General features: G+C 39.6%; 1 protein-coding gene across 1 annotated transcript in view; it reads left to right on the top strand.

The window, feature by feature from the left end:
• Positions 1-27,809, top strand: part of LOC128736261 (uncharacterized) — a 63,957-nt gene that overhangs the window by 6,006 nt on the left and 30,142 nt on the right. Inside the window, exons 3-5 of the mRNA XM_053830738.1 lie at positions 18,999-19,286; positions 19,789-19,956; positions 20,077-20,228. Of these exons, the coding sequence (XP_053686713.1) occupies positions 18,999-19,286; positions 19,789-19,956; positions 20,077-20,228 (608 nt within the window). The remainder of the gene's footprint in view (positions 1-18,998; positions 19,287-19,788; positions 19,957-20,076; positions 20,229-27,809) is intronic.

Here is a 27,809-nt window from a genome sequence, read left to right as displayed (position 1 = left end):
GACAGTAGACCAAATCGAGGATTGCCTTGGAATCCTCTAACGATGGAGCAGCTAAATGACCTCGCCCTAGCCGACGGCATTGTCTTGCTCGCACAACGCCGAAACGACATGCAGAGCAAGTTAGATGACCTCTCCGAGAGCTCCCAAGCAGCAGGTCTCACAGTCAATGTAGCGAAAACTAAGTCTATGGTAGTGAACACTGACAATGCCACCAACTTCACAGTAGCGGGTCAACAAGTTGAGCAGGTAGCCGCCTTTCAATATCTTGGTAGCCAAACAACGCCCGATGGTGGTACCAAGACTGATATAGCCACACGGATCAGGAAGGCCAGGGGTGCCTTTGCAGATCTGCGAAACATTTGGCGCTCAAACCAGATCACTCTACGTACGAAAACCCGAATCTTTAATTCAAACGTTAAATCCGTACTGCTGTATGCCTGTGAAACGTGGTACGTCTCAGCGGAGACAACGCAAAAACTGCAGGTATTCATTAACCGGTGCCATCATTCGTACCTTGTGGCCTGATAATTGGATATCCAATGAGGAACTCCATCGTCGGTGTCATCAACGGCCGATAGCCACAGAAATTCGTGAACGTAGGTGGAAGTGGATCGGACACACCTTGAGGAAAGGAGCGAACGAGGTTTGCAGAGAAGCATTCGATTGGAATCCACAAGGACAGCGTAGAAGAGGCAGACTCAGAGGCTCATGGCGACGGAGCTTAGCCAACGACATCCGGGCTGTAGACGAGAACCTGTCCTGGCGACAGGTAAAAGCCATGGCGGGTAACCGTCAGCAGTGGAGATCGCTGATTTCATCCCTTTGTTCTGCCGGACCGGCGGACATGGACACATAAGTAAGTAAAAAAAATTCACTTGTTTTAAATTTAGGAATTCGAATCCATCAACCACAGCAGCACTAGCAGCAGGAAGCATGATGCTTGGAAAGCTCCGAGGCACCAAAGATATATATTTTTGGATAGAACTAAATGTAAACTCAACTATCTGAATAATTTTAGGTGAAATTAAAGCAAAATTGTAATTGTGTGGTACATACATATTGTATGGATGTTGAATCTAAACATACTGTCGATAATTGTAAGCGGTAGGCACCATATAATTGAATCGTTTGTTTGAGAAACCCCACAAACGCCATTTTTAAGAAAATTGACTTTTTAACAGTTTTCGAATCCTTGAGGAGATCCACACCTTCCCTCAAAATTCCAGAAAAAGTTAGTTCCACGAACCCCTTTTAATTGGGGTTGCAAATATCCGTTTGTTTGAGAAACCCCAAATATCCATGTTTCCGATAATCACCTAGAGCGGCGCTGCGATCGGTACAAAATTATCATTCAATATTTACGTGCAGCGTTGTAAGCAGCATTCGCAAAACAATTCAATAGTATAAAAATGTCTTCGGAATCGAAAAATTACGAGTTGGACACAGTCAAAAAGAAGAAACATAGTGTTCGGCGGACTACAGAATACAAGGCGGAAGCTATTAAAATTAAAAGAACGGCGTATAAAATTGAAAAGAAAAGGATGTTTTAGCTGAAAAAGTTCGAGCTGATTGCAAATGCAGATAAGCTTGGATCAGTTAGTCAACAAGATAAACGTAAATAAACCGAACCTGTAATCTAGATACAGTGAAAACTGAAGCAATCTCGTTCCTTTCGTTTCTCACAAAAGCAGTAACCTACCATTTACTATACAATGTTAATAATAGCACAATATATAAATAAAAGGTTTAATCTTCTATTTATCTTTTTTGTTAACTCGTTGCTTTTCCTAATGTAAGTAATCCGTCGAGCTCTCCCGAGTAACTGTAAAATCAATAGTTTATCATTTCGAAGTATTTAAGGTGCTGTTTACGTATCTCCATTTCCTTTAGGTATAACGTAATTTGAGAACAGCCCTTATTCTCAGATTCTGTTCCATAATCAAAGTACGGTTGTTATCCAAGATTTAAAATGATTATTTTCTAGTAATAAATATCTTTAATTACTACTAGCAAAGTATCAAGGTATTCTATTCGATGTGAATTCGTGTTACTGTGGTCCATTTATGCAATTCAAAAACCGCCGTTATTCCATTTACCTTTTATTTTTTAATAGGTAAATGCAAACCATGATAAAAATTTGGATTAAAAAAGTACAAAACTTTTTCTAAAACTTGTATTATTCTACTGCAAAATTTTTAATAAATAATATTTAGCGCCCCTCCCCTCTTCTTCTTCTTAGCGGTACGTACTTTTTTAACATCCTCAACGATATATGGTAGCAAATTACATATTATGAGCATGGAAAGATCACAAGTTGGATAGAAACAGCCTAAAACTACTTAAGTGCACTGTCAATTTCTCGTTTGTTTGAGAAACCCCAAATATCCATCAACTTTAAAGCCTTGTAATTTCAGCTAGAATCATTATTTTGATCAAAAGATAAGTCTAAATAATGTATTTTAGATACTATCATAGAACCTCATACCACAAAATATAAGGATTGGTTCAAAATATTGAGAAAATCAGTTTTTTGTTGTTTTCCAACAATAGTGTCGAGTGGACTTGTGGGGTTTCTCAAACAAACGATTCAATTGTCCTAGAGCTACCGAAACATCAGCATTCAGTCTAGATTTGAACCCTTTTGAACATCTTTTTAGATAATCTCATTTCTAAATGAGAAATCATTCGATTTCTTATCACAATGACTTAAACCGAGCTCTTGTAAAAATATGGTCAGCAATTCACAGAGGGATATTCGAAAAATTGTTAATTTTATCCCAAACAGATTAAAACAGGTCATCAAGAATGTAAATGGTCCTACAAGGTAGTAGTTGAGCGAGAAAGGACATTTGTTTCAACTAATAATCAACTGTCCGAATACTTTTTTGGCTGCATTTTTGAGGAATTCAAACTGTATGTACCCTATCTTCAAAACGGAAAGCTTTTCCCGAATTTTTGTTGTGCATATAAATATGCTTTAGTTAAATATTGTTTTAAAAACCCGCATTAATCCACCTAGCGGCGTGACCTAGCCTTTCTACTGCCGCAATAATCATTATTTAATTTATCAGGTACATCTATAATTAACTTGACTATATTTTTAAATATCCGTTCCGTATTCCTTAAAATCCTCATTTGCCAGTAAAATTCACAACGTATTGCGTAGAGCAATTATATTTTCTTTCCTTGGGTGCGTAAATACTTGTAAGCGTCATTTATGTTACTTGATGAACACCTTATTTAGTTTTATAATATTTACGTGATTTATAGAAAAATAATGTAGACACAAAAGATAATTTTTGCAGACTTCAATGAATATATATAGAAAATTAGAAATTAACCCTCTAACGGGTCTACAGACGGCCTTAACTTTCGGGCTTCAGAACCACCTACGAAACTTGTTTTGAATTGACAATAAGAAATATGTGTTTATAGCAGATTCTTTGATATTTTGATATTTTGATATTTTGATATTAATCCCATGCGTTCAAAAGTTAGCATCTTTGAAAAACAAGAGTTCAGAAAAATTATTGTTATGCTTCGCTTTTGAAAAAAAAGGAAATCTACAACAAAATGAATAATCTCAAAATTTTGCTATTAGTTTGCTTGGCTTGAATTTTGCAATATAGGTATCTGAATTAGAAAAAATAATTGAATAAAGCATTAGATATGAAAAAGAGAAATTGAACTTTTTCTTAGCTGGCGCTCCTTCAGATAATTATTTTTGCATGAAAATCAAAACTTAAGCTTCTTTTTAATGTATGTAATTTCATGAAAAGATAGTCATTAGCTTGATCGCATCGTTTTTCCAATGTATCCCGTTAGAGGGCTAGGAAAACAAGATGAGGTCGAAAAATAGTGCAAAAGCTGCGTCATAAATATGCTTGAGAATGGGAAATATGATCGATATGATTTCCAGTGCTTGTCATTTTTGATTTATTTGTTAAAACATGATTCATGTCATAAGACATCTGTTCTTTAAAATGTCACTAACGAAAATAAATCTTACAAAATTACTACCGTGCAGTTTACTTCCTATTTTTCATACAACATTTCTAAGCTCTAGAATCTATTGATTGAAAAGAGCATCTATTGATGCGGAAAATTTGTTTGAAATTTGTATAAATTTATTTGGAAAAATCAACTCACTAGTATTTTTAATCCTATCACCACTATACCTACATGCTTAAATTAACTGCTATTCTTCACTTTTTGCTTTTCTTGTACAATTGTGAGCAACAGCAAGTGAAGAAAATCACAATTGAATTCTGAAATCAAAGAAAAGAAAAAACTTTTCGATTGAATCCCACTATTTAATATTTATTTGCAACTGATACGTAGTTCACCTACGACGTGCAGGCTTCATCAGTGTCTTATTTCAAAGCGTATACGTATCTGTCGCGAATAAATATTAAATAGTGGAATTTAGTCGGTAAAAGTTTTTTCTTTTCCTTAATTTCAGAGTTCGTATTCCACTAAGAGGCTTCAATAACTTCAGACAATTGACATAATTCTCACTTTTCTTGAATTTCAATGCAAATTTAAAAATTGCAAATTGTCATCACATACACACGTAAACACACACCTATATACATACATACATACATACATACGTACATACATACATACATACATACATACATACACACATACATACATACATACATACATACATACATACATACATGCATGCATACATACATACATACATACATACATACATACATACATACATACATACATACATACATACATACATACATACATACATACATACATACATACATACATACATACATACATACATACATACATACATACATACATACATACATCACACACATTGCATACAATCAACATTTGTTTTGATTTCACACGTTTAACGGTTTAATATACGGTGCTTAAGTGTGCTTACGGTGCTTAAGTTTAAATAACTTTTGAATGAATCGTCCGATTTTAAATAACTCGGTTTCGTTTGATAGATCTCAGCAGTAATTTTCAAATAATAATAAAATGTGTGATGTTTTTCATTGAATTGATGCTTATATGTTACAAAAATATGTTTTAAATACTATTTTTGCACATTTCTTTATGTAACTTTCAAACTACAAGTCCAATCGTCATGAAATTTGGAAGTTAAGGGTTTGCAAGGCTCCCCTTTCATATGCAATCAATTTTGTTCAAATCGGTTGAGGGACCTATGGGATAATGAAGTCCCATATTTTTCGTATTTTTATACATAACTTTTGAACTAAAAGTCCGATCAATATGAAATTCAATAGCGACCAATGGGACACCTAGACCTTTCATTTGACACTAAGAACATTAAAATCGGTCCAGCCATCTCCGAGAAAAGTGAGTGAGATTAAAAGCGTCACATACACACACACACACACACACATACACACACACACACACACACACACACACACACACACACACACACACACACACACACACACACACACATACATACACACACACAGAAAATGCTCAGTTTGCGAAACTGAGTCGAATGGTATATGACATTCGGCCCGCAGGACCTTCTTTCCATTTCCGGTTTTCCGAGTGATTTCTATACCTTTATACTATATATTTATATAGTAGAAAGGCAAAAATATGTGTTACCATTCTTTGCAAAAATACTGTGCAAAATTTCTAAAAGAAAATTTTATGCGCTGCTGTCCGAATACTTTTTTGGTTGACTGTATGAATGTCAGGACATTCTTGCTGGTTCTCAACAATAACGTGTTTATCTTTGTATATTAATAATGCAATCGCAACACTCTCAGAAGCGATTATCATTGCTTGACTTATAGCATTTGTCCAGGCCGGTGATGCACTTCTGATGAAGTTCACTACTACGGTGGAAGTTGTTCTCCAAATATCAGGGGTTCTAACAGCCCTCTGTCGAAGAACCTTGATCTTTAATTAAAAATTGCCAGCCATCGGCATAACAGGTGTCCCGAGTCTTTGGACGGTTTGGACAATGTCCATTCCAATTTAATTCCAGTTTCGCACATTTCCATAATCCATACCAAAACTCCATTTTTAAACCAGAGAAAGATAATGCTTAGTAAAAAAGCAATATAACTTAACATGACTTGATTTGATGTTATGGTCGGGGTCACCACTGATCCCAATGATAATCACAACATGACAATAGTCAGAAAAGTTTCGAACAATTCAGTGACATCCTTTGGCGACATCCATTTAGTACGTCACGCAAATTTTGACCGAAATCAACCCCCCTCCCCCCTCTGTCACATGCTGTCACACCTTCATCCTCTTCGATAGCAACACCATTTGGATTTCCACGCCATGTACTTCGTTTTGGCGGTGTTAATGGTGTTAAGTCCCAATCTCTCAATAAATGACCTAAAGGCTTCTTTCGCTGCTCTACTTTTGATTTCGGTGATATCGACGTCATCCGCAAAATCAAAAAGCACATGAGGTCTCAGGTATTCCGACTCATAATTTTTACTCATCCAGCGTCACACGAAACAACGTAACTAGTTCTGTGGGAAAACCATGTCCTAGCGTTAACTGTCACAGCTCATTTCGTTTGACTGAATCGTATGCCACCTTGAAATCCATAAAAATATGATGAGTCTGCAAGTTGTACTGCCGGAACTCATCAGTTACTAGACGCAGGGTAAATATCTGATCCATCGTGAAACGACTCTCATGAAAACCAGCTTGATACTCGCCGACGAAGAACTCAGCTAACGGACTCAGTCTAAAACACAGGATAGGGAGAGCACCTTATAGACAAAATTGAGCAACGTAATGCCTCTCCAGTCGATGTCCGTTTTTAAAATTATGGGAAATGAGGCCAATCAACCACTCCTCCGATGTTTATTTTCCTCCCATATTCTGTTCCTGACAATGAGGTGGCGAATTGTTCCGTACAGCTGCTGGCTCCCCGTTTTTAGAAGTTCAGCCAGGATACCATCTTTTTCAGCAACCTTGCCGTTTTTCAGCTCACTGATTGCTCTTTTGACCTCCTCCTGTGTTGGTGGCTCCACAGTTTGGCCGTCGCTCAAAATTCTTATCATACCTGCTGATCTTCGTGTTTACTTCTTTATTCAACAGCGTCTGGAAATACTCTTCTACCTGGCTGCTACCGTCGTTTTGTCAATAAGCAGGTTGCCAGCACTATCATTGCACATCACAGGCATGGCAAAGTTCTTGCACCTGACCGTTTTGTAGAAACTCCGTGTGCCGTTGCTGACGAACCTCTCCTGTGGACTGGCGAGCACGTGCTCTTCGTACTGGCGTTTTTAGATGGTGGGTTCTTTTTTCCGCAGCTCTACCAGAACGAACCAAAAAAATTCGCGCAGAGTCTCGGGCATTCCTCACATTGGAATCGTGTGAAGAAATTCTACAGCGGATTCGCACAGAATACCTTGCTTATATACGAAGAATTCTTATAGGAGAATCCAAGAGTTCAATCCTAGGGATAGCTATTACTCGGCATGGGAATCGCCTGCACTATGAACTGTTCTGTTCTGATATGTAGACGCAGTAAGCCACTCATATATATTGAACTATTGACATCCTATCATTTATCACGCAAATCAAATCAAATATTCACGCTGCGGCAGATCCTCCAAAAAGTACATGAAAACAGAATTCAACGTACAATTATTTCATTGATTTCAAAGTTGCGTATGATACCATCAACCGTAAAATCATGGCCATTCTAACCTCGCAGGGGACTTTATCAACGTGATGGTCCCTCATGTGGGCTGTTCAACATGCCGTTACAGGATGTTATGAAAGGAGCAACACACAGGCATAATCTTCAGCAAATCTAGTTAGTTCGTCAGCTTTTCCAATGAAATGGATATTGTCGATAGAACAGCATCTGTGGTGATGGCTGAACAAACTAAAACTCAAAGTAGCGAAGATTGGGTTGAAGAAAAATGCGTCCAAACTAAAGTACCGTGAACCGCTAATATGACGCACACGCATAAAGCTGGTAACTCGGTCCTAATAACGACTGAGTTTGTTTTGTTTCGAGCATCGAGCCGCTATGCTGCCCGTTCTCCCGATACTCGACACTCGATAGTGCCTGAGTCGAGTCGAGTTGCACGACATGACTTAGAGATAAAAATAGAGCCCATATTCATTCGATTTACTGTCCTTGTAACGCTGATGTCTTTTGAGTAGATGTTGTTTTTTGTGTTAATTTACTATCATGAGAATAGTCCAGTCCGCCCCTGTCGTAAGGCTCAGATCTTCGTTCGCTTCTAGTTGGTGAGTGAATTAGCCAAATGCTTTCGAGCTCCTAGTTAATGTTTCAAGATAAATGTGAATATCACTTATCAATCAACCTTGGTGACCTTCAACATCAAGTAATAATTGAAGATAAAATTGCATTTTCTTTTAGCTGAAAATATGTCTTCAATGTATTAGCAATAGCAAAAATTGTTTTAGGGAATTTTACAGTGTTGTAGCCTAAGAGTTTAAAGGGAACGCCACAAAAGTAGCATATATTTAGCGTTTCGATAAACGAAATATTATTACAAGAAAGTTAATTTGCAATTATAAATGCGAAGTGCAGATTACGAAAAATTTTATTTAACCTTAACTTAATTTGTTGGTAACCCTTAAAAGGGCCATTGGTTACAAATAACATCAAAGCCAAAGCAAGCTCGGCGCAAATATGAAGTGCCAGTCGGATGTCTTTCGTTTTTGGCATGAAAGGCAACCAGAGGGGTGGTGTGGGTGTCAAACTACATACATTGTCCATGTCCCACTCATTGGTTTTGGTATTCTTTTGGTTCTGGTACCTACCTACTGGTTGATTCATCTTAAAACAACTGAAAGTAATCAGAAAGCATTTAAACACAGCCTATTAGCTATAATTTAACTATTACTAGCTGTTATTTTTGACATAAAGGCTACTCCAGAGTTGTCACCATCCATGGATGTTTAGTCCGCCAAATTTTGACAATTTCACACCCCTGATGGCAACAGGCACGTAGGTTATCGGCATCGATTCATAGTATCCTGCACCGAAAAGCTTTTACTAGCAGCTATCACTGCAGTCTGCTCCTGCTTGTCGTTCATACTTACTGCTATCCTTCCATGTTAACGAAATTTGACCTTGTTTTTACATAAGTTTTCACTATTAGGCGTATGAAAGATTATTATAGGTATGTTACTATAGAGTTGCTGGACATTCTATCTTTCCAACGACATATTAACGGTTATGTTTCATTCAGTAGTATAGAAGTTATAAGCATTTGAAATCTTTCATTCAAACGTTACACTTCTCTTTTCGTTTTCACAAACTGCTGCCCTACCCAGTATAGTAAACAAAAACGTAGTCCTACGTCAAAATTTAACTATACCTACTCTCCAAACTTTTTATTTCAAGTTATCAATTCAATTCAATTCAATCAATGCATGAAATAACAAAAATGAATTTCAATAAATAAAAAAAAATCTTTGTTATATAGTATAACAAAGGTAAAAAAGAAAACTTTTGAGCTTATTCGTCATCGATCCCCGGATTTTGAAGATGATCTCTGATTGCTACGATCGGGTACGTTTCAGTAGGTAGTCGCTGATGTGTCGTCAATTAATGTTTCGCGCATATCCTCGTCATTTTCATCCATCCTTCCAAATTCGTCTGAGTTAGTTGGAAGAATCAAGACTTTCTATTGACAAGTTTTCTGATGGATTTTGTCATTTTGTGTATTTTCTGCGACCATTGAACATTACCTGGGATGCGAAATATAGTCCGCAAGTGGCACAAACTCTGTCTTTCAGGGTACTTTTGAATGAGGGACAGTATAGATTCTACGGAAGAACCTTAAAACCAGCCTTGGACTATACGACGGTATAATTTTAGGTTCATTAGGTTCATAACTTTTCAGGACGACTGCCATTGGCGGTGGTAAAAATCTTTTAGGTAAGACGATGCTCATGGAGCTCCTCAGTGGTGTACAACATATTCTGTAAAGCCTTAATGAAGAGTTCATACTAGAAGAATAGATGAGTCCTGTTCACACATATATGTTAAAAATAAAACGTTGTCATTTAAAAAAATTAACTATTTGTTTTAAAATCCATCAGTACGTTAATTTTATAAAAGCCTTCAATATTTGTATCTTAAAACGAAAGCTGAATGATAATTCCCCAAATAAATTTTTCATTTAAAATTTTTTTTCATGTGACGTCACATACGTCACGTCATACCCCCCTCCCAGCTACGTCACAAATTGTCACGATTAGGTTAACCCCCCCTCCCTTCTATAAGTGTGACGTACTTTATGGATGGCCCCTTCCTGCATGCACTCAATGCATGGTACAATATTCTATTTGTAAGGTAAAATTGTACGTTTTACGTCCCTAACATCCAAAATTAGGGTAAGTTCTTGGACACTACGGAATAAAACGACCAATTGGAGCCCCGAAAGCACTGAAAGCTGATATTCCGGAGTGTCTAATTTGTTGTATTTCTATTTTCATCTATCTACTACCTAAGACATCGCCGCGTCATCGCTATTTTTGGTTGACGCTATGGTTTGCTCATGTCGTCGCTGAGGTACCCAGCTACAGCTAAAGGGAAACAAGGAGAAAAGAACATTACTAAAAGAAGAGTATATTTTCAGTGACTACTAAGAGAGATTACGTCTTTACATTTGCTATCGTGCGTTAGAAGAGCAGTTGTGTCGATCGTGGGGCTTTTAGTGGCGACAAGTATTTCATTCTGGGTGCCATAAAATTTAGTACTTTTACAACACAGCTAGTGCTAAGAGAAGAATAAAATCAACAATAAGAAGATTGAAACTGAGTAGAAAATTGTGAAACATCCATGTATGCGATGCTTTCCCGTTGTACAGTGTGCCTTGCATGCTTGCTTTACTGAAAAGCAGCACGGACTTACATAGGAGCATGATGTGCTGTGCTTAAGTGGGTCACCATTTTCTTCAACCTTTCCGATCGTGCTTGATGGAAAATAGCGTTTCTGTGCAGTGAAGCAGTAAAATAAAAACCAACAAATATAAACAGGAACAAACACGATGGATGATGATCAGCAGTTCCGTCTTCGATGGAACAATCACCAGAGCACACTCATCTCGGTGGTCGACACCCTGCTGGACAATGGAACACTGGCTGATTGCACATTGGCGGCTGAAGGAAAATTTCTGAAAGCTCATAAAGTTGTTCTCTCCGCGTGTAGTCCCTATTTTGCGGCACTACTATCGCAACAATACGACAAACACCCCATCTTTATACTCAAAGATGTGAAATTTCAAGAGCTCCGGGCCCTGATGGACTACATGTATCGTGGTGAGGTTAACATTTCTCAAGATCAGCTGGCTGCGCTACTGAAGGCCGGCGAATCCTTGCAAATCAAAGGACTGTCCAACAATCGGGGATCGTTCTCTGCTGCACCATCACAACAATCGAAGCCACCGCATAGTGAAACCTCAGCTACTAAAACGCTACCGCCACCAGTACCTGTGAACAAGGCTTCAGGTTTAACTATCGAAAACAAAAGGCCTTTGAAACCGGAATTGCTCGATTCGGCCGTGTCTGGATTGCGGGAAGGCTCTACTAGTTCAACATCGCGCAAGCGTAAAAGAATTCGGCGAAGAAATGTTGATAATAAAAACCTTATAGATAATCATGAGCAGCATTCAAATTCTTCATCACATTCAATGCACACCTCCTTGACGTCATCGTCGACCGTGGCTGGTGTCCCTACAAGCAACAACACTGCTACCTCCCATTCATCTTCAAGTACGGCGCCCTCGAACAGTGCGAATGTGTTAACGACACCCGCTGCAGTTGCCCTCAAAAGGACTGACTCCGTTCAACAGCAGCAGGTTGCAGAAGCGTTGAAGTTGCAATTGGTAAACCATCAAAGTCAGCAACAGTCACAACAGCAACAACAGCAATCGCAACAGCAACAGGTACATCACACGGATGACGACGAACGTAGCGGTACAGAACAGGGCGAAGGACAAGGCGATCCTGACTCGGACGATATGGATGAAGCCCCGCAAGCCAAACGCCATCAACCGCAGGCAACTGGGATAACGGTAGAAGGCACCGACAGTAAATCTATTAATCAATCCGAGTTAAAGATTGAACCAAAGAACGAATACGATGACGGCCATGATGAAAATGTGGAGAATCCGTATGCCAACGTTGTAATATTCAATGACGATGATAGTTTGAATAATGGTCAAGGATCACACGAGAATGGAATCACTAGATGTTCGAACTGCAAGCGTGTCTATCCGAGTCGAGAAAAGTTGCAACAACATATAAAAAGGCACTGCTTGAAAGAAAAGAAATATCAATGCATGTTTTGTGAGTACCGCTCGAAACGTAAGGATCATATTGTACGTCACACTGGTAGGGTGCACCCATCCCAAATGCAGGTTAAACTCCACGACGGTAGTATTAAGTGCCCGACGGAAGCATTTCTGCAGCTTGATTCGCCGGACACGCTCGGGTATGAGATATGAGATAATTGTTTGGAATTATTTAGCGTCAGTTTTTCACGAAAAGCGCTCAACTGTGACTAAAATCGGGATGTTGCTAGACAGTGTTGCTGTTGAAGACAGCGTGAGTCACATTATTGATTTTAGATCGATAAGTTAATTTTCTTAATGGTAACATGCATCCAGTTTGTAATATTTAAACATTTGGAAGATATTTAAAGTTAATTGCAGAAATCGTGATAACAGTGTAAATAATTTTGAAGAAGGCTTTTTTTTGTATTTACCATTTTACTATCTCGTGACAGAACACAAATATTTTAAGCAGAGTAAGAAATGCGAAACCAAATGTGCCAATAAGGTTTGGAACAAATTTTTTAAGCTTCATTAGATATATATTTAATGTTATATGTGTTTGAGTTAAAATTTTACAGTAAAAAAATATAAAATCATTCCGTTAAATAGCCTGAATAATAAAATTGATACTATTTTTGTAATATGAATCTATTCAACAATAAACATGTGTACACTCTTGAAAAAAAAAATAACTTCACTACAATTCGAAATATCTTCGTCAAAAGCGATATCAAAATTCACTAATATATTGTTTAGTTTATGGATGCCCTAATTTAGATTGATTCGGTTCTTTTAAAACAAGTTGAATTAAAATGGAATTAAATTTAAAGTAAATGGAGCTAAAAGTCTGATTTGAAGCACCCCAATTTTCGACGTCGGGAACTTAAAGGTTAAGCAAAATAGTTGCCTGTGACTTGCAGCAAGAACTAGAAAGCTTAGTTGGTGAAAGAGAGTTGATCAAGACTAACACGATAATTGCTTCAAATTTGCACATATTGGGTAATTTAGAGATGTAAACTCGTTGAACTGTAAAAAATCTGCTTATCACTAAAGAATGCAACATAATAATATTGCACTTTATTGTTTTGCCCCTTCAAATTTCGAAATTTTTTAAAGGGGGGGGGGGGCGAAATAAAATTTTTTTCAAATTTGTATATGCCTTATCGCCCGTTTCTCAGAGATGAACAAACCGATTAATGTGCTATTAGTCTCATTTGAAAGGTAATTTAGATTCTTCTTCTTCTTCTTCTTTAGCAGCATAGAGTCGGGGTGGCCCGTGCTGTTTCAAGCACTCGACTCCATTCAACTCGGCCTTGGGCCACTCGTCGCCAATTTCCTAGTCATCTCAGAAGTCGCAAATCGCTTTCGACCTGGTCGAGCCATCGTGCACATTGGGCCCCCCTGTTCCTGGTGCCGGTGGGGTTATTGAAGAGGACTTTCGTCGCACTGTCGTCCGGCATCCTTACGACGTGTCCGGCCCACCGTAGCCTGCTAACTTTCGCTAGATGTACGATGGGAGTCTCCCCAAGCAGTGCCTGTAGCTCGTGATTCATACGCCTCCGCCACTCTCCGCTTTCAGTTTGTACTCCGCCAAATATCGTCCGCAGCACTTTCCGCTCGAACACGACAAGGGCGCGTATGTCCTCCGTGAGCAGCGTCACGGCTTCAAGTCCATAAAGAACTACCGGTCTAACAAGAGTTTTGTACATTGTTAGATTCGTGCGGCGGTGTACGCTTCTTGATCGAATCGTTTTACGAAGGGCAAAGTAGGCCAGATCTAAGCGGGAAGGATGCGCCGCTGGATCTCATTACTAGTGTTGTTGTCCGCGGTCACCATCGATCCCAAATACACGAACTCCTCAACCACTTCTAGTTCATTACCGTCAACGGTTACCGTCCGTGGGAGACGCGCGTTTGTTTCCTTTGAGCCTCTTCATTTCATGTATTTGGTCTTCGACACATTTATTTTTAGCCCAATTCTCCTAGACTCCGCTTTCAATCTGGCGTAGATTGCCTCCGTCGTCGCAAAGTTCCTGGCTATGATATCGAAGTCATCTGCAAAGCCTAGAAGTTGGCTATTCATGGTAAAAATCGTGCCTCTCGTATCGATGCCCGCTCGTCGGATCACCCTCTCAAGAGCGATGTTGAACAGCATGCAGGATAAACCGCCCCCTTGTCTCAACCCTCGCCGCGTCTCGAAGGGACTCCCAGAGATGCGTACGAAACACATCACTCATTCCAATGTAGCTCTGATCAGTCAGTTTGTCCGGAAAACCGTGTTCGTGCATTATCTGTCATAGCTTGTCTCGATCGACTGTATCGTATGCTGCTTTGAAATCAATAAAGATGTGATGCGTGGGCACGTTGTCCTCCCGACTTTTCTGCAAGATCTGTCGGATAGTAAAAATCTGGTCCGTAGTTGCGCGAGCCCCCATGAAACCCGCCTGATAATTCCCTACGAAACCTTGTGCTATCGGTGACAACCGGCGTAACAGGATCTGGAAGAGTACCTTGTAGGCGGCGTTTACCAGCGTAATACCGCAATAGTTGCAGCAGTCTAGTCGATCACCCCTTTTGTAGATGGGACAAACCACTCCTTCCATCCATTCCTCCGATAGCTTTTCCTCCTCCTAAATCCTCGAAATAACCCAGTGTAGAACCTTTGCTAGCGTTTCTCCGCCATGTCTATAAAGTTGTGCCGGTAGGCGGTCCTTTCCAGCGGCTTTATTGCTTTTCAGCAGCTCGTTTTCTCGTTTGACTTCTTGGAGATCAGGTGCTAGTACTTTACAATCTTACATGGGCGCTCCTATGTTAATTTCCGTTCTGCCTCCTTCTGCGACGTCGCCATTGAGACGTTCATCGAAGAACTGCTTCCATCTGTCGACCACCCGGTGCTCGTTTGTGTTTAGATTCCCTCTCTCGTCCCTACACATGTCAGGTTTCGGTGTGTAGCCCTTCCGAGTTTGGTTCACCTTCTCATAAAACTTGCGCGTGTCATTAGCTCGGAATAGTTGCTCTAATTCTTCACGACCTCTGTCCTCCTTTTGGCTTTTTTCCTCCTCAGCATCGTGGTCAACTGATTCCTAGCTCGTCGGTATTTGGCCAGGTTCTCTCTAGTGGCAATACTTAGAGAATTTTTCCAAGCAGTTTTTGTCCCCTCCACCGCTTGTTGGCATTCCCCATCAAACCAATCATTTTGTGTACTCCGAGGCTCAATACCTTGTGCCGAATTTGCTTGAATTTCGTAAGTGTTGTAATTTAATTTAGGTGTATAGCCATACTGGGACAACACTACCGAGTCTCGCGATGGGGCTGCCATCTTATAGTGCCGAGAATCACTATACCTCCTTCCCGGTTAGTATACGACCTTAGTTTCCACCGGGGTTGGTTCCTCGATCTCCGCTAAGGTTGCTCATATTTCGCCTGGTACCACGAGGAGGTCGGGATCGGAGTTGCTGGATAAGAGACTAACGACCACTATGGGGTCTATATTTCGCATTATCCAGCCATTTACCAGGCCCAGAATCGAACTACCAGTAACAGTATTGTTTGATAACTATCAAACTTGTACCAAAATCTGCAAAAATAATGTAATAATTCGAGTTTTCCCCACTACTGGTACTACCATCACTAATGGTGCGTCTACCCTATATATGTTTTATCCTTGACAGATACGTATTTCGTCTACGACTTGCAGGCTTCCTCAGTGTCTGTTTTCGAACTCAAAACAGACACTGAGGAAGCCTGCAAGTCGTAGGCGAAATACGTATCTGTCAAGAATAAAATATATATAGTAGAATTAAATTGGATAAGTTTTATTTTTATTTAATTTCCAAGTTTCGTATTCTACTAAGACGCTCTAAAAACTTCAGTTGAATATGATCAACCGGACATCAGTGTTAGGTGTTCATTTACACCCAAATTGTCCGATGAATTATATTAATAGTAACTAAACTAAATATAGTGACTGTTATTCTCTTACATATCAGAAATTCTGTTGGACTTTACAACCTTTCACTATTGCAGTATTCATTGAGAACATGAGCTGTAACATAAATAGATAGCAAAACCATTTAAATACAAGATTCAAAATATGGAATCATTGATAGTTTAAATGATTTAGCTTTATATAATAATAACCAGTGTTGGGCACCGCTAATTCGCTAACCGATACAATTTGCTCGATAATCGTAGAAATTTCGCTAATCACTAATCGCAAACTACAAATTAACAGTCACTGTTTATTTTTGAACATATCGCAACAACTTGCATTGTAATCTATTACTGTACAAATTATTACTAATTTGTATATATTACACGACTTTTCTTAATTTAACTAAGATAAAAACCTTTTTCAATGGATAAAATGCTCTACAGTTGATTAATTTTAAAATAAACAGCGGTACTTCATTTGGAATTATGGACCAGCAACAATTCGGCTAGTCTGAGTATAAATTATAAACTATAACTAGCATTTTTCGATTGGTCGGTTAGCGAATTATCGAATTATAACGGTAATTATCGGTGCCCAACACTGATAATAACACAAACTATGTTGATCGGATTAAAGTCCATTTTTGTACATGTTTAAAGCAGTACCGTGACATTATTCAAACATTCAAACATGCTAGTGATAAATATCGCCGCCTGAATGCTTCATTGTATAAATCGTATGTACTGCGAGTGCAAACTGATCTTAAGAGGCAACCGAAAAAATTTTGGAATTTTGTCAACTTCAAACGAAAATCCTCTTCGATTCCTTTGAACGTTTGCTACGATGGTGTTGAGTCCAATTCAACATCTGACTCTTGTGAGCTGTTTGCAAAATTCTTCGCTTCCGTCTTTGCTGATGAAAAAGCTACTAATAGTGATGCTGAAATTGCAGCTGCGCACGTTCCAGCCGATTTGGGTTTGTTCAGCATTACAACCGATAAGGTTATAACCGCCACTAAAAAATTAAAGCGTTCGTTCTCTGCGGGACCTGATGAGCCGTTGCATAGCGGTGTTGGCCAATCCTTTATGCTTCATATTCAATAAGTCATTCGCACAAGGAAGATTTCCCGAAGTTTGGAAGAAATCGTTTATGTTTCCAGTATTTAAAACCGGCGACCGTCTCAACGTAAGGAATTATCGAGGAATCACTAGCGTTTCCGCAGCTTCTAAACTGTTTGAGATAATTGTGAGTGGTGTAATACTGTCCCGCACTAAGAACTATATTTCAACGGTGCAGCACGGTTTCATGCCTGGTAGATCTGTTTGCACTAATTTGCTGGAGTTTACATCGATGCGAAAACTGTCTCGACTTGGTGCCTCCCAACAGATGGTCGAATGGCTGAACTCATACCTCAGTGGTAGGGTGCTTCGTGTGAAACTGGGTAGTAGTGTTTCATCGGTGTTTACCAATAAGTCTGGAGTCCCTCAAGGAAGTAACATGGGACCTCTACTTTTCTTGCTATTTTTCAACGATATTGCGTTGCTGCTGGGAGTTGACTGCAAGTTAGTGTACGCCGATGACCTGAAATTGTTTGCTTCGATTGGAAATATAGACGACTGCCGCCGCTTGCAAGATTTGCTTGATTTATTCACTGACTGGTGTAAACGGAGCTGGCTCATTGTAAGCATAGCTAAATGTGAAGTGATGAGTTTTCACCGCATCAAAAACCCGATCATCTTTGGTTACACTATCGATGGTATTGAGTTACGCAGTCGCAGAGTGGACCGATTTAGTGACCTCGGCGTCTTGCTGGACACCAAACTGACGTTTAATCTACATCGTGAGTTGATTATCTCCAAAGCATCTCGACAGCTTGGCTTCATCTTTAAAATTGGTCGAAACTTTAAGGATCCACACTGTCTTAAATCATTGTACTGCGCCCTAGTACGTCCACTACTGGAGAATTGTAGTCTTGTTTGGTTTCCTAAACAGCTAACACGGAATCTTCGGATTGAACGTGTGCAACGGAGATTTATCCGACTAGCATTGCGACACTTGCCCTGGGAACATCCGGATATCTTATCTGCTTACATAGATAGGTGCCGTTTACTCGACTTGGACATCCTTGAACACCGACGCAAGATGCAACAAGCAATATTCGTGGCAAAAACTATCAATGGCGAAATCGACTCTCCAAACTTGCTTTCCATGATTAATTTTCGCGCATCACAACGACCGTTGCGATCAACTGGACTAGTTCAAACGCAGTTTCATCGGACGGCGTTCGGATATAGCGAACCGATAACTGAATGTATCTGGACCTTTTCTAATGTAGAGGAACTTTTTGACTTTGGTTTACCGTCACACTTGTTTGCACAGAGATTGCGTAGAGCTTATTTAGGATAAGATTTTATTCATGTAGACAATTTTAAGGTCAGATGAATTATATATAATAAATAAATAAATAAATAAATTAAAGTCCATATTGGCAATGTTTACTGTATTTCTCTATCCACGACTGTTAGAACTCGAATTAATCCATTCAAATTATCACTAATCCTGAATGATTCGTAGTCATACACGAAACGACCGATTTGCTCTGAACTGCATAGTACCATTCCTTCCGGTCAAAAAGTCTCATTCCAAAATTGCCAATCCGATTCATTATCTACGTTTCCAATACATCTCATCATCTCGTCTGTCTTGCGGTACGTTCCGATTACTGCCTATTATTCAAGGAATCCCGGCTACATCAGCGGTGGCCGTTTGAATGTTACGGTCATGGGAAATTATTCGATTTGTTCTCAGACGGGCGAGGGGCAGTTGTTGATCCGGTTCCGCGAAAGCACCATTGTACGCCGCCGAAACCTGGCGGGCCTCAAGCTGAAGATAATGACGGTAGTGACGCAGAAGCCACACGAACCATTCGAGCATTACCTGTCGACGCCGAAGAACACTCATCTGGACTCGGTGCACCGGTATAATTTCGGGCTGATGAGTTATTTGAAGGATTATTTCAATTTCAGGTAAGACTTTGTGACATTTGTGCGATATGTGTGGTAGAATTTCAGCTTCTAGAGATAGTTTCCAAAAAGTAAATCTGTTTCAATCCAAGTGAAAAGTTAGTACCTAATTGGTTAGTTGGAGTGAAGTTATAAGTAGTGACATTAACTTTCCATTCCAGTCGTCAACTATGTAACTACATTCAGCATCTTTTCCAATCGGTTGTCCATCTATCTTTGCTGCATGATTGATGATGATTATAACGATAATGATGAGCCAAATGTGTAATCATCCCGACGGCGGCAGCTGTACCAGCTTATTCCTTCTCGCACAAAAGCATAAAAAAAAACTTTATCCCCAGCTTCTCGGCTTGACCCTTCATAATTTCTATCATGTTCACAATACCCGAGTTCTTTCTTCGCTCAGTAAAGCTGGAAAAATTGATGCTAATAAAACACATACCATATATGAATCGATATCGTTTTCCCATTATATCTCCATCCATGGTCTGCCCACTCGTTGCAGCTTCATTATGAGACGAACGAAAAGCTGGGGTTATCTTCGGAACGGGACATTTGATGGAATGATTGGTGCACTGGCCAGGCGGGAAGTGGATCTCGGCGGATCGCCGATGTTTTTCCGCCAAGAACGCCACCGGGTGGTGAGTTATACCACCCGATCCTTTATAGAACGGTAAGTAGTAAGTTCGAGCAATACCTACTTCCTTGTCTTTTTTTTCTACTCAATCTTCACGGTATTCTGTAGACGGAGACTTCGAGTCAATAATTTTAGTTCGTCTTTTCTTTTATTAAGGCCGTGCTTCATCTTTAGACATCCAAGGAGACAGAACACAATGCGAAACCCGTTCCTTCTACCGTTCGAGACAGTAATCTGGTATTTGATGACGATTTGCGGTGCCATTCTAGTTGTAGTTCTGTTCATCAGCTTCTACTTTGAAGATGCAGGTAAGATTTTTCCGCGAATAGGATATCCGAAGGGAAAAACGGGAAGGGTTTATAACTAGATAACTTAATTCATAGCATAGCATTCTTACAACTGTCATATAACAGTGCATGAATGGCAGCTGCTGGCTGCAAGAGAGGACGAAAAAATAACCTCCGGAAAAGCACCATTTATTGAGCTGAAGTAGATTTTTTGAGAAAACTTTTTTTTTGCTCAGTCTGCTGACCGGGCTGGATGTGGGGCTTTCACAATGATTGATGAAGAAATCTTATCCAACTGAAAAGGAACAACCGTTTCATACCGAACCAGCACCATGTGTTAGTGTGCGTTTGAAAACGGACAATCTTTGGAGCACGGAAAATAATCGAACGAAAAAGTTTTCCACTCATTCACGCTTCTTTTCATGGCATTTTCTAACGAGAGATTTTCGCTAGTTTGTTCAATTCATATACTTACGTATGTGTGTATGTTTTTGGGGAGCTTTCAACATAATATAGTTCTCAACAGCAAAGAAAGAAAGTAAGCAGATCTTCACGTTTGTGGAACGTGAATTATTCTTTTGATACAGATAAATTTTTATTCCTTTCTCCCTGCACTATTTTTCTCGGCTGTCAAGCTGTGGGCTGAATTTACAATCATCTCGGAACTGCTTTCCCTGCGGCCATTATGACTGTTTCGTACTTGCTTTTGCGCTGGGGTGTCCTGCAGAAAAAGAAAACCCGGAAGCTTGTGGCAATAGTTTGGTTTCTATAATCCCATTCGACGAACGGAATCCGTCGGTTGAAAGGAAAGTTTCTTTTATTGCTGTTTCGAGAAAACAGTTTTATGTTGTTATTCGGGGGCTATTTTTAGCGCACAACCGTGATGAACTGGGCAAATTCAAAGCAGTGTTGAAAAATATGCACGAAGGGGACGTATTTTGCATTGTAAAGCGGTTGCAGGCTGCCGACGTGTTGCTAGACCTGACATTAGATTCCCATGGTGGGTTCCTTCTATCGGAAGCATCGTTAAGGTTTCTATTCTCGTGGAAGCAGATGGCAGCAACTTCATGAATTTATCTCGATGTGGAGCGAACATATTTCTTTCCGTAATTACCGCGTACCTACTAGCTAATAAATTACGATCGATTACAAACAGCAAATGAAGTACAGTATTGTTCCGATTATATCAGCCCCTCCGTGAATTTTAGGCTGATATAATTGGAAAACTGATATAATCGGAAAATTTTTTTTTGCTCAAAATATGCCAAGTTCATATTCTTTTCTGTTATGTCCTTTTTTCCATTATTAGGGTTATGTTACTACATATTAGGGTGATTCAAAAAAAAAAAAAGTTTTAAATGCGTACCAAAAATACGATATCTTCACAAAAGTTGTAGAACATACAATAAGTAACTTTGTCGAATATAGTAACTATCTATCTCTTTTGTAAATATTTACAGCCTACCGCTTCCTCAATAAGTGATAGGTATGCCTGAAGCGTACAGCAAAAGAAACAATGGTGCATATCACAATAGTTCAAAATAATGGACGCAGTGGTGAGAGTACCCAACAGAAGAGGAAAAAAAATCTATCTTGCCGAGATTGTCGAAATACCTATGGGTCATTCCATGTCAAGTGACCGCAAAAAAGTACAAACTTGTAATCGACCTTCTCGGATTTTCACCAAACTCGGCCAGATTGTTCGTTTTGGGTCAAGAAGCAAAAATCCCAAGTTTGGTGCCGATTGGACTTTCCCTCGATTTTTGGGAACCCCCTATTTTATTATAAAAGCATCATTTTCGTCAATTTCGTTTATTTCCTTTTGCTTATATCTTCGTAAATATTCAATTTAGAAAAAAAATTTGTTCTACATTTTCATGGGAAATCATGTGAGGGTATTGGGTTTTTGGGGCAGCGCTGCCAAATACTTTTATTTTCGATTTGAAAACTAAACTTGTATTTTTCTCTCAATGAGTACAATTTGATCTCAAAAATTTCAACACCATCATGTTCCTCAGACATTTTTCTACATATTTTTTTTCCATGTTGGGTATTTTTATCACTGCGACCATTTGTTTGATCTATTGTGATATATTCCCCGTTTTATTATAGCTATGTTGTCAAGATGACGCACCACTAGCAGAAGTGATTGTCATTGTTTGACTAATAGCATTTGTCCAGCCCGGTGATACACTTCGGATGAAGTGCACTACTGCGCTGGGAGTTGTTCTCCAAATATCAGAGGGTTCTAACAGCCCTCTTTCGAAGAATCTTAATCTTTTATTGAGAATTGCCGGACATCGGCATAACAGGTGTTCCGAGTCTTCTTTTTCTATGCCGCAGAAGCGACATATATCATCATGAAGTTTTCCCATTAGCTTCAGATGATAGCGGCTCGGACAATGTCCTGTTATAAGACCAGTATAAATGCTTAGATCTTTCTTCGAAAGCTCCAGTATTTTGCGAGTAATTGAAACGTTTGGAGAGATGAAACGTTTCGACTGCCTAGCATTGAAAGTGTTATTCCAATTTGATTCCACTTTCGTACATTCCCATGCTTTTAGCTCCATTTTTAAAGCAGAAGCAGATAAGCAACAGAAGGGCTCAGGTCCTACAAATTGATGAGATGATCCGAGTCTTGCTAGTGCATCAGCTCTCTCATTTCCATCAATTCCACAGTGACCTGGGACCCAGTACAAGTTGACTTGGTTACGACGAGACAATTTTTGGAGTGATTGAATACATTCCCAGACAAGTTTTGAAGTGCATGTCGCCGACTTTAGAGCGTTTAGAGCTGCTTGGCTGTCGGACATGATGCATATATTTGAATGTTTATAGTTCCTGCGCAAGCACACAGTCGTACAATCTAGAATTGCTTGTATATCAGCTTGGAATACAGTTGGCCATCTGCCCATAGAAATTGACATGTCTATTCCTGGGCCAGTGACTCCTGCTCCCACTTGATTGTCCATTTTTGAACCATCTGTATAGAAAACTGTCGAGCCTGGACGAATATCGGGACCACCATCTTCCCAGGAATCACGTCTAGGCTCAAATACACGAAATATTCGGTTGAAGTTGTATTTTTTCTCCATCCAATCTTCATTACTGGTTACAAGAGGATTTATACTAATAGTTTTTAGAATACTGAGATGACCTGTTAAGTCCCCTTCAAAAAGGTTCTTTGATCTTTTGATCCTCAGAGCACTTTTTTCAGCTTCTAATTGTATAAACTGATGCAATGGAAGTATATAGAGCATCCAATGCCTTCGAAGGTGTACTTCTCATTGCACCTGTTATTGAGAGAGTGGCTAGCCTTTGAAGTTTTTCCAGCTTTGTTTGGGTAGTTTTCTCTTTCGTTTTTGGCCACCAGACCAACGAAGCATAGGTAATCCTGGGTCTGACAATGGCCGAATAGATCCAATGGATCATCTTCGGTTTCAGTCCCCATTGCTTACCAAACGTTCTTTTACATATCCATAGAGCATTTGTTGCTTTGTTTACTGCTTGCTCAAGATGTGTGTTCCAATTGAGTTTTCTGTCAAGAAATACTCCAAGATATTTAACAGTGTCTGAAAGTTTTAAAAGTGTTCCTTTCAATCTGATGTTATTTAATGTAAATTTTTTCCTTCTCGTAAATGGTATGATAGTAGTTTTATTGGCATTTATGCTGAGACCCTGCCTATCACACCATGATGAAATCAAATTTAAAGCCATTTGCATTCGGTCAGCGATAATAGAATCAAATTTTCCTCGAACAATTATGACTATATCATCTGCGAAGCCAATTATTTCAAAGCCTAGCGCCGTCAACTTTTGAAGAAGATCATCAACTATTAAAGACCACAGTAGAGGTGATATTACGCCTCCTTGTGGGCAACCTTTTACTGCTCTAATGCTTATAGATGAGCTTCCAAGGCTTGCTGATATCTCCCTTTTTGATAACATTTCGCTAATCCAGTCGATAATGGATATATCGAAACCACGTTTCGTCATAGCCGTAATCATTGAATTATGAGATGAATTATCAAATGCGCCTTCTATGTCAAGGAAGGCACCTAGTGAAATTTCTTTCGCTTCAAAAGACTTTTCTAGTTTTTTTTACAACAGTTTGTACTGCTGTTATTGAAGATTTGCCTTCTTGATATGCGAATTGATATTCGCTCAAAGGATCTTTGGCTAAATATGATGATTTTATATGCTCATCAATTATTTTTTCCATTGTTTTTAACACAACGGACGATAAGCTTATCGGCCTGAAGGATTTTGGTGAAGTCTTATCCTTCTTATTAGCCTTCGGAATGAACGTGACCCGTACTTGTCGCCATACTGCTGGTATATGACCTAGTATCAGGCTTGATTGAAAAAGGTTTGTTAGAATAGGTGTTAAAAACGCCTTGCCCTTCTGTAGTAGTACAGGAAAAATTCCATCCCTACCCGGCGATTTGAAGGGTTCAAAAGTGTCAATCGCCCATTCAACCTTGCTTCCTGTAAAAATTTTTTTGGCCAAAGTACAAGCATCATTCCTGTTTCTATCCAACCCAGTCATTTCACTCGCTATTTCGAGAATGTCTGTCCTGGTTTCAAGATTTACAGTTCTCAATGCCGGTGCACTTTGGTCTCCGCATGTATTAATGATTGAACAGGGAAAATGTGTTCTCATCATTAACTCTAATGTTTCCTTAGTTGAGTTAGTAAAAGAGCCATCCTCTTTTTTCAAAGTACCTAACCCATTAGAATGATCTTTAGCGAGGATTTTCTGCAATCTAGCAGTTGCTGGAGTATTTTCAATGTTTTCACATGTGTGCCTCCAGTGAATCCTCTTTGATCTTCGTATTTCCCTATTATAGGCAGTGAGAGTTTGTTTATACTCCTCCCACTGTTGTGTTCTTTTTGCCCGGTTAAATAATTTCCGAGTTTTCTTTCTAAATTTCTCCAAAGTTTTGTTCCACCAAGGTACATCTCTATTCGTAGAGCGTTCCTTTGCAGGACAGCTTTCGTGATAAGCTTGTTGGATCAGGTTTGAAAGTTGTTTTGAGTTGTCCTCAAGTTCTTTACATGTCCTTGAGCAGCCTTTCAAGTTCTTGACTCCAACCTTCAGTTTCAAATTATACTGATCCCAGTTTGTTTTCCTGGGATCTCTTATAATTTCCTTAAGTTGCTGATTAGCTTCGTAATCAAACATGATTTGCTTGTGATCGGACAAAGATTCTTCATCCGATACGTGCCAATTTTTGATTTTATCAGTCATCGTTGGACTGCATAGTGTTAAGTCAAGTACTTCTTGCCTTATTGCGTTTACAAAAGTTGGCTCTTCCCCTTTATTGCATATATCCATATCATTTGATGATATATAGTCTAAAAGGAGTACACCTCTGTTATTGGTATCTGTGCTGGCCCAAACAGTGTGATGGGCGTTTGCATCACATCCAATTACAAGTGCTTTGTTTTGTTTCTTGCAGTAAGAAACCAAATTTACCACTTCTGGTGGAGGTACTTCACCCAAATCTCCTGGAAAATATGCAGATGCTACGCAAATTTCAGTCGTGCCATGGGTCGTTGGAACCTCCATCATTATTGCTGTGAGATCTTTTGTAATCAATTCTGTAATTGGAAAACTTTTTATGTTTTCACTTACTAAAATGGCAGCTCTTGGCGTGAGCTCACCTTCGGCGTAAATCAATTTACACGACTTTGTAGGAATTCCTTGTATCCTACCTTTATAGGTCCAGGGCTCCTGGATCAGTGCTACATCCAGGTTGCTTTCTGTGAATCTTCTGCAAAGTACAGCAGTTGCTCCCTTTGCATGGTGAAGATTCACCTGGACAAATTTAACATTTTTTCTTTGTAATTTTATATGATTTGTGGTACGACCGGGCTGTTTTGGGTTTAGTCCTGCACCGTTGACACAACTGGGTCCTGGGATTTGACTGATTATATCAGCATCGCCAGTTTCCTCTTGGGTCTTATCGATGTCAGGGTCCCTCCTGAGTGCTGATCCCCCACTTGATTTGTTATTTATATTTATATTAAAAGTTTCATTAATTGTTTCCATCTCAATGGTCTTAATTTGCTGGGAGAAAGAATCAGCTGTCCGTTACCAGCTTAGAACAGAGGGAGCAAATTACTGCACGGGGTGCCCTGGTACCATGCAGGCTCCGTTCGACCTTGGGAGACTTAATTAGACCCCCCCAAGCATTCATCCTTAGGCACGGGTCGCGTTACACCGAGGATTGGGGTCCTCCTCCGCAATTTATTCAGAATGCAGCATGCTCCAATGTTGCTTGCTACATTGGGAGCAAACGTTTTTTTTACAAGATTTGCCGCGGAAGAGACTCGGTGCAGATCTAGATGGATCCATCACGTGTTTGTCATGGAGCCATCCAGCGCTGCACACCAAAAGACAAATCTCAACACTCCTCCTTTATCCTGGCTTGTGACAGACAGTTTGGGTCCCGATCCAATTTCCCCATCACTTGTTCACTCTTTTTATGGAGTCACACGTGCTAGTTCATCAGCGTGGTCCCTCACTGGCGGAGTTTTTCTACATAAGAATCACTCAAAACTACGAGGTGTTCCGTCCCGTTCACAACAATTCCCAATTTTTCAAGTAAAATCATGAACAAAATAAAATTTCCTAGCAAGAAGCAAATAACAAAACAAAGCAAAATTATTCTGGTTTAATGTAAAGCAACATTGCGCTGTTGTGAAAGCACATAACTTCTTCTTCTTCAGCAGCATAGAGCCGGGGTGGCTCGTGCTGTTTCAAGCACTCATCTCCATTCAACTCGGTCTTGGGCCACTCGTCGCCAATTTCCTAGTCGTCTCAGAAGTCGCAAATCGCTCTCGACCTGGTCGAGCCATCGTGCACGTTGGGCCCCCCTGTTCCTGGTGCCGGTGGGGTTGTTGAAGAGGACTATTTTCGTCGCACAGTCGTCCGGCATCCTTACGACGTGTCCGGCCCACCGTAGCCTGCTAACTTTCGCTAGATGTACGATGGGAATCTCCCCAAGCAGTGCCTGTAGCTCGTGATTCATACGCCTCCGCCACTCTCCGCTTTCAGTTTGTACTCCGCCAAATATCGTCCGCAGCACTTTCCGCTCAAACAGTGAAAGCACATAAACAGTGTATAATACAACTAAAGTTTATTTTTGAGCGTCTTAGCAGAATACGAAAATTGAGTGAACGAAAAGTCAAACAAACAATTCCTAGATTCTCATACCTTCGACCATGTGAGATGGCTAGCAGCAGAGGTGACACAATTGCAACTGCAAAATGCAAAAAAAATATCAATGCCTAATTGCTTTTATCGAAAATCTGTATTGTATTGACGAAATGAGCAGTATATATCATTGTTTAGGTGTCTATATAATTCATATGAAATAAATTAGTTCTTCGCCGGAGTTGCGAAGAAAAGGAAATTAAAAGCAGCATCTATTCCTGGTATCAGATTTATGCATGCCGCAATTCCTGTTAGTACCAACTCTGTTATAATGAAAACGGTTTCCGAATCAAATTCAGGGACTACATATAAAGTATCAAAAAATAAGCAGAAAAGGCACAAGGAAATAATTATTTGGAGAAATAAAAATATATTAATAC

Source organism: Sabethes cyaneus, chromosome 2 (genome assembly GCF_943734655.1).
Source record: "Sabethes cyaneus chromosome 2, idSabCyanKW18_F2, whole genome shotgun sequence".
Lineage (NCBI taxonomy): Eukaryota > Metazoa > Arthropoda > Insecta > Diptera > Culicidae > Sabethes > Sabethes cyaneus.
Note: the sequence above shows the minus strand (reverse complement) of the source record. Positions and strands in the feature narration are given on the sequence as shown.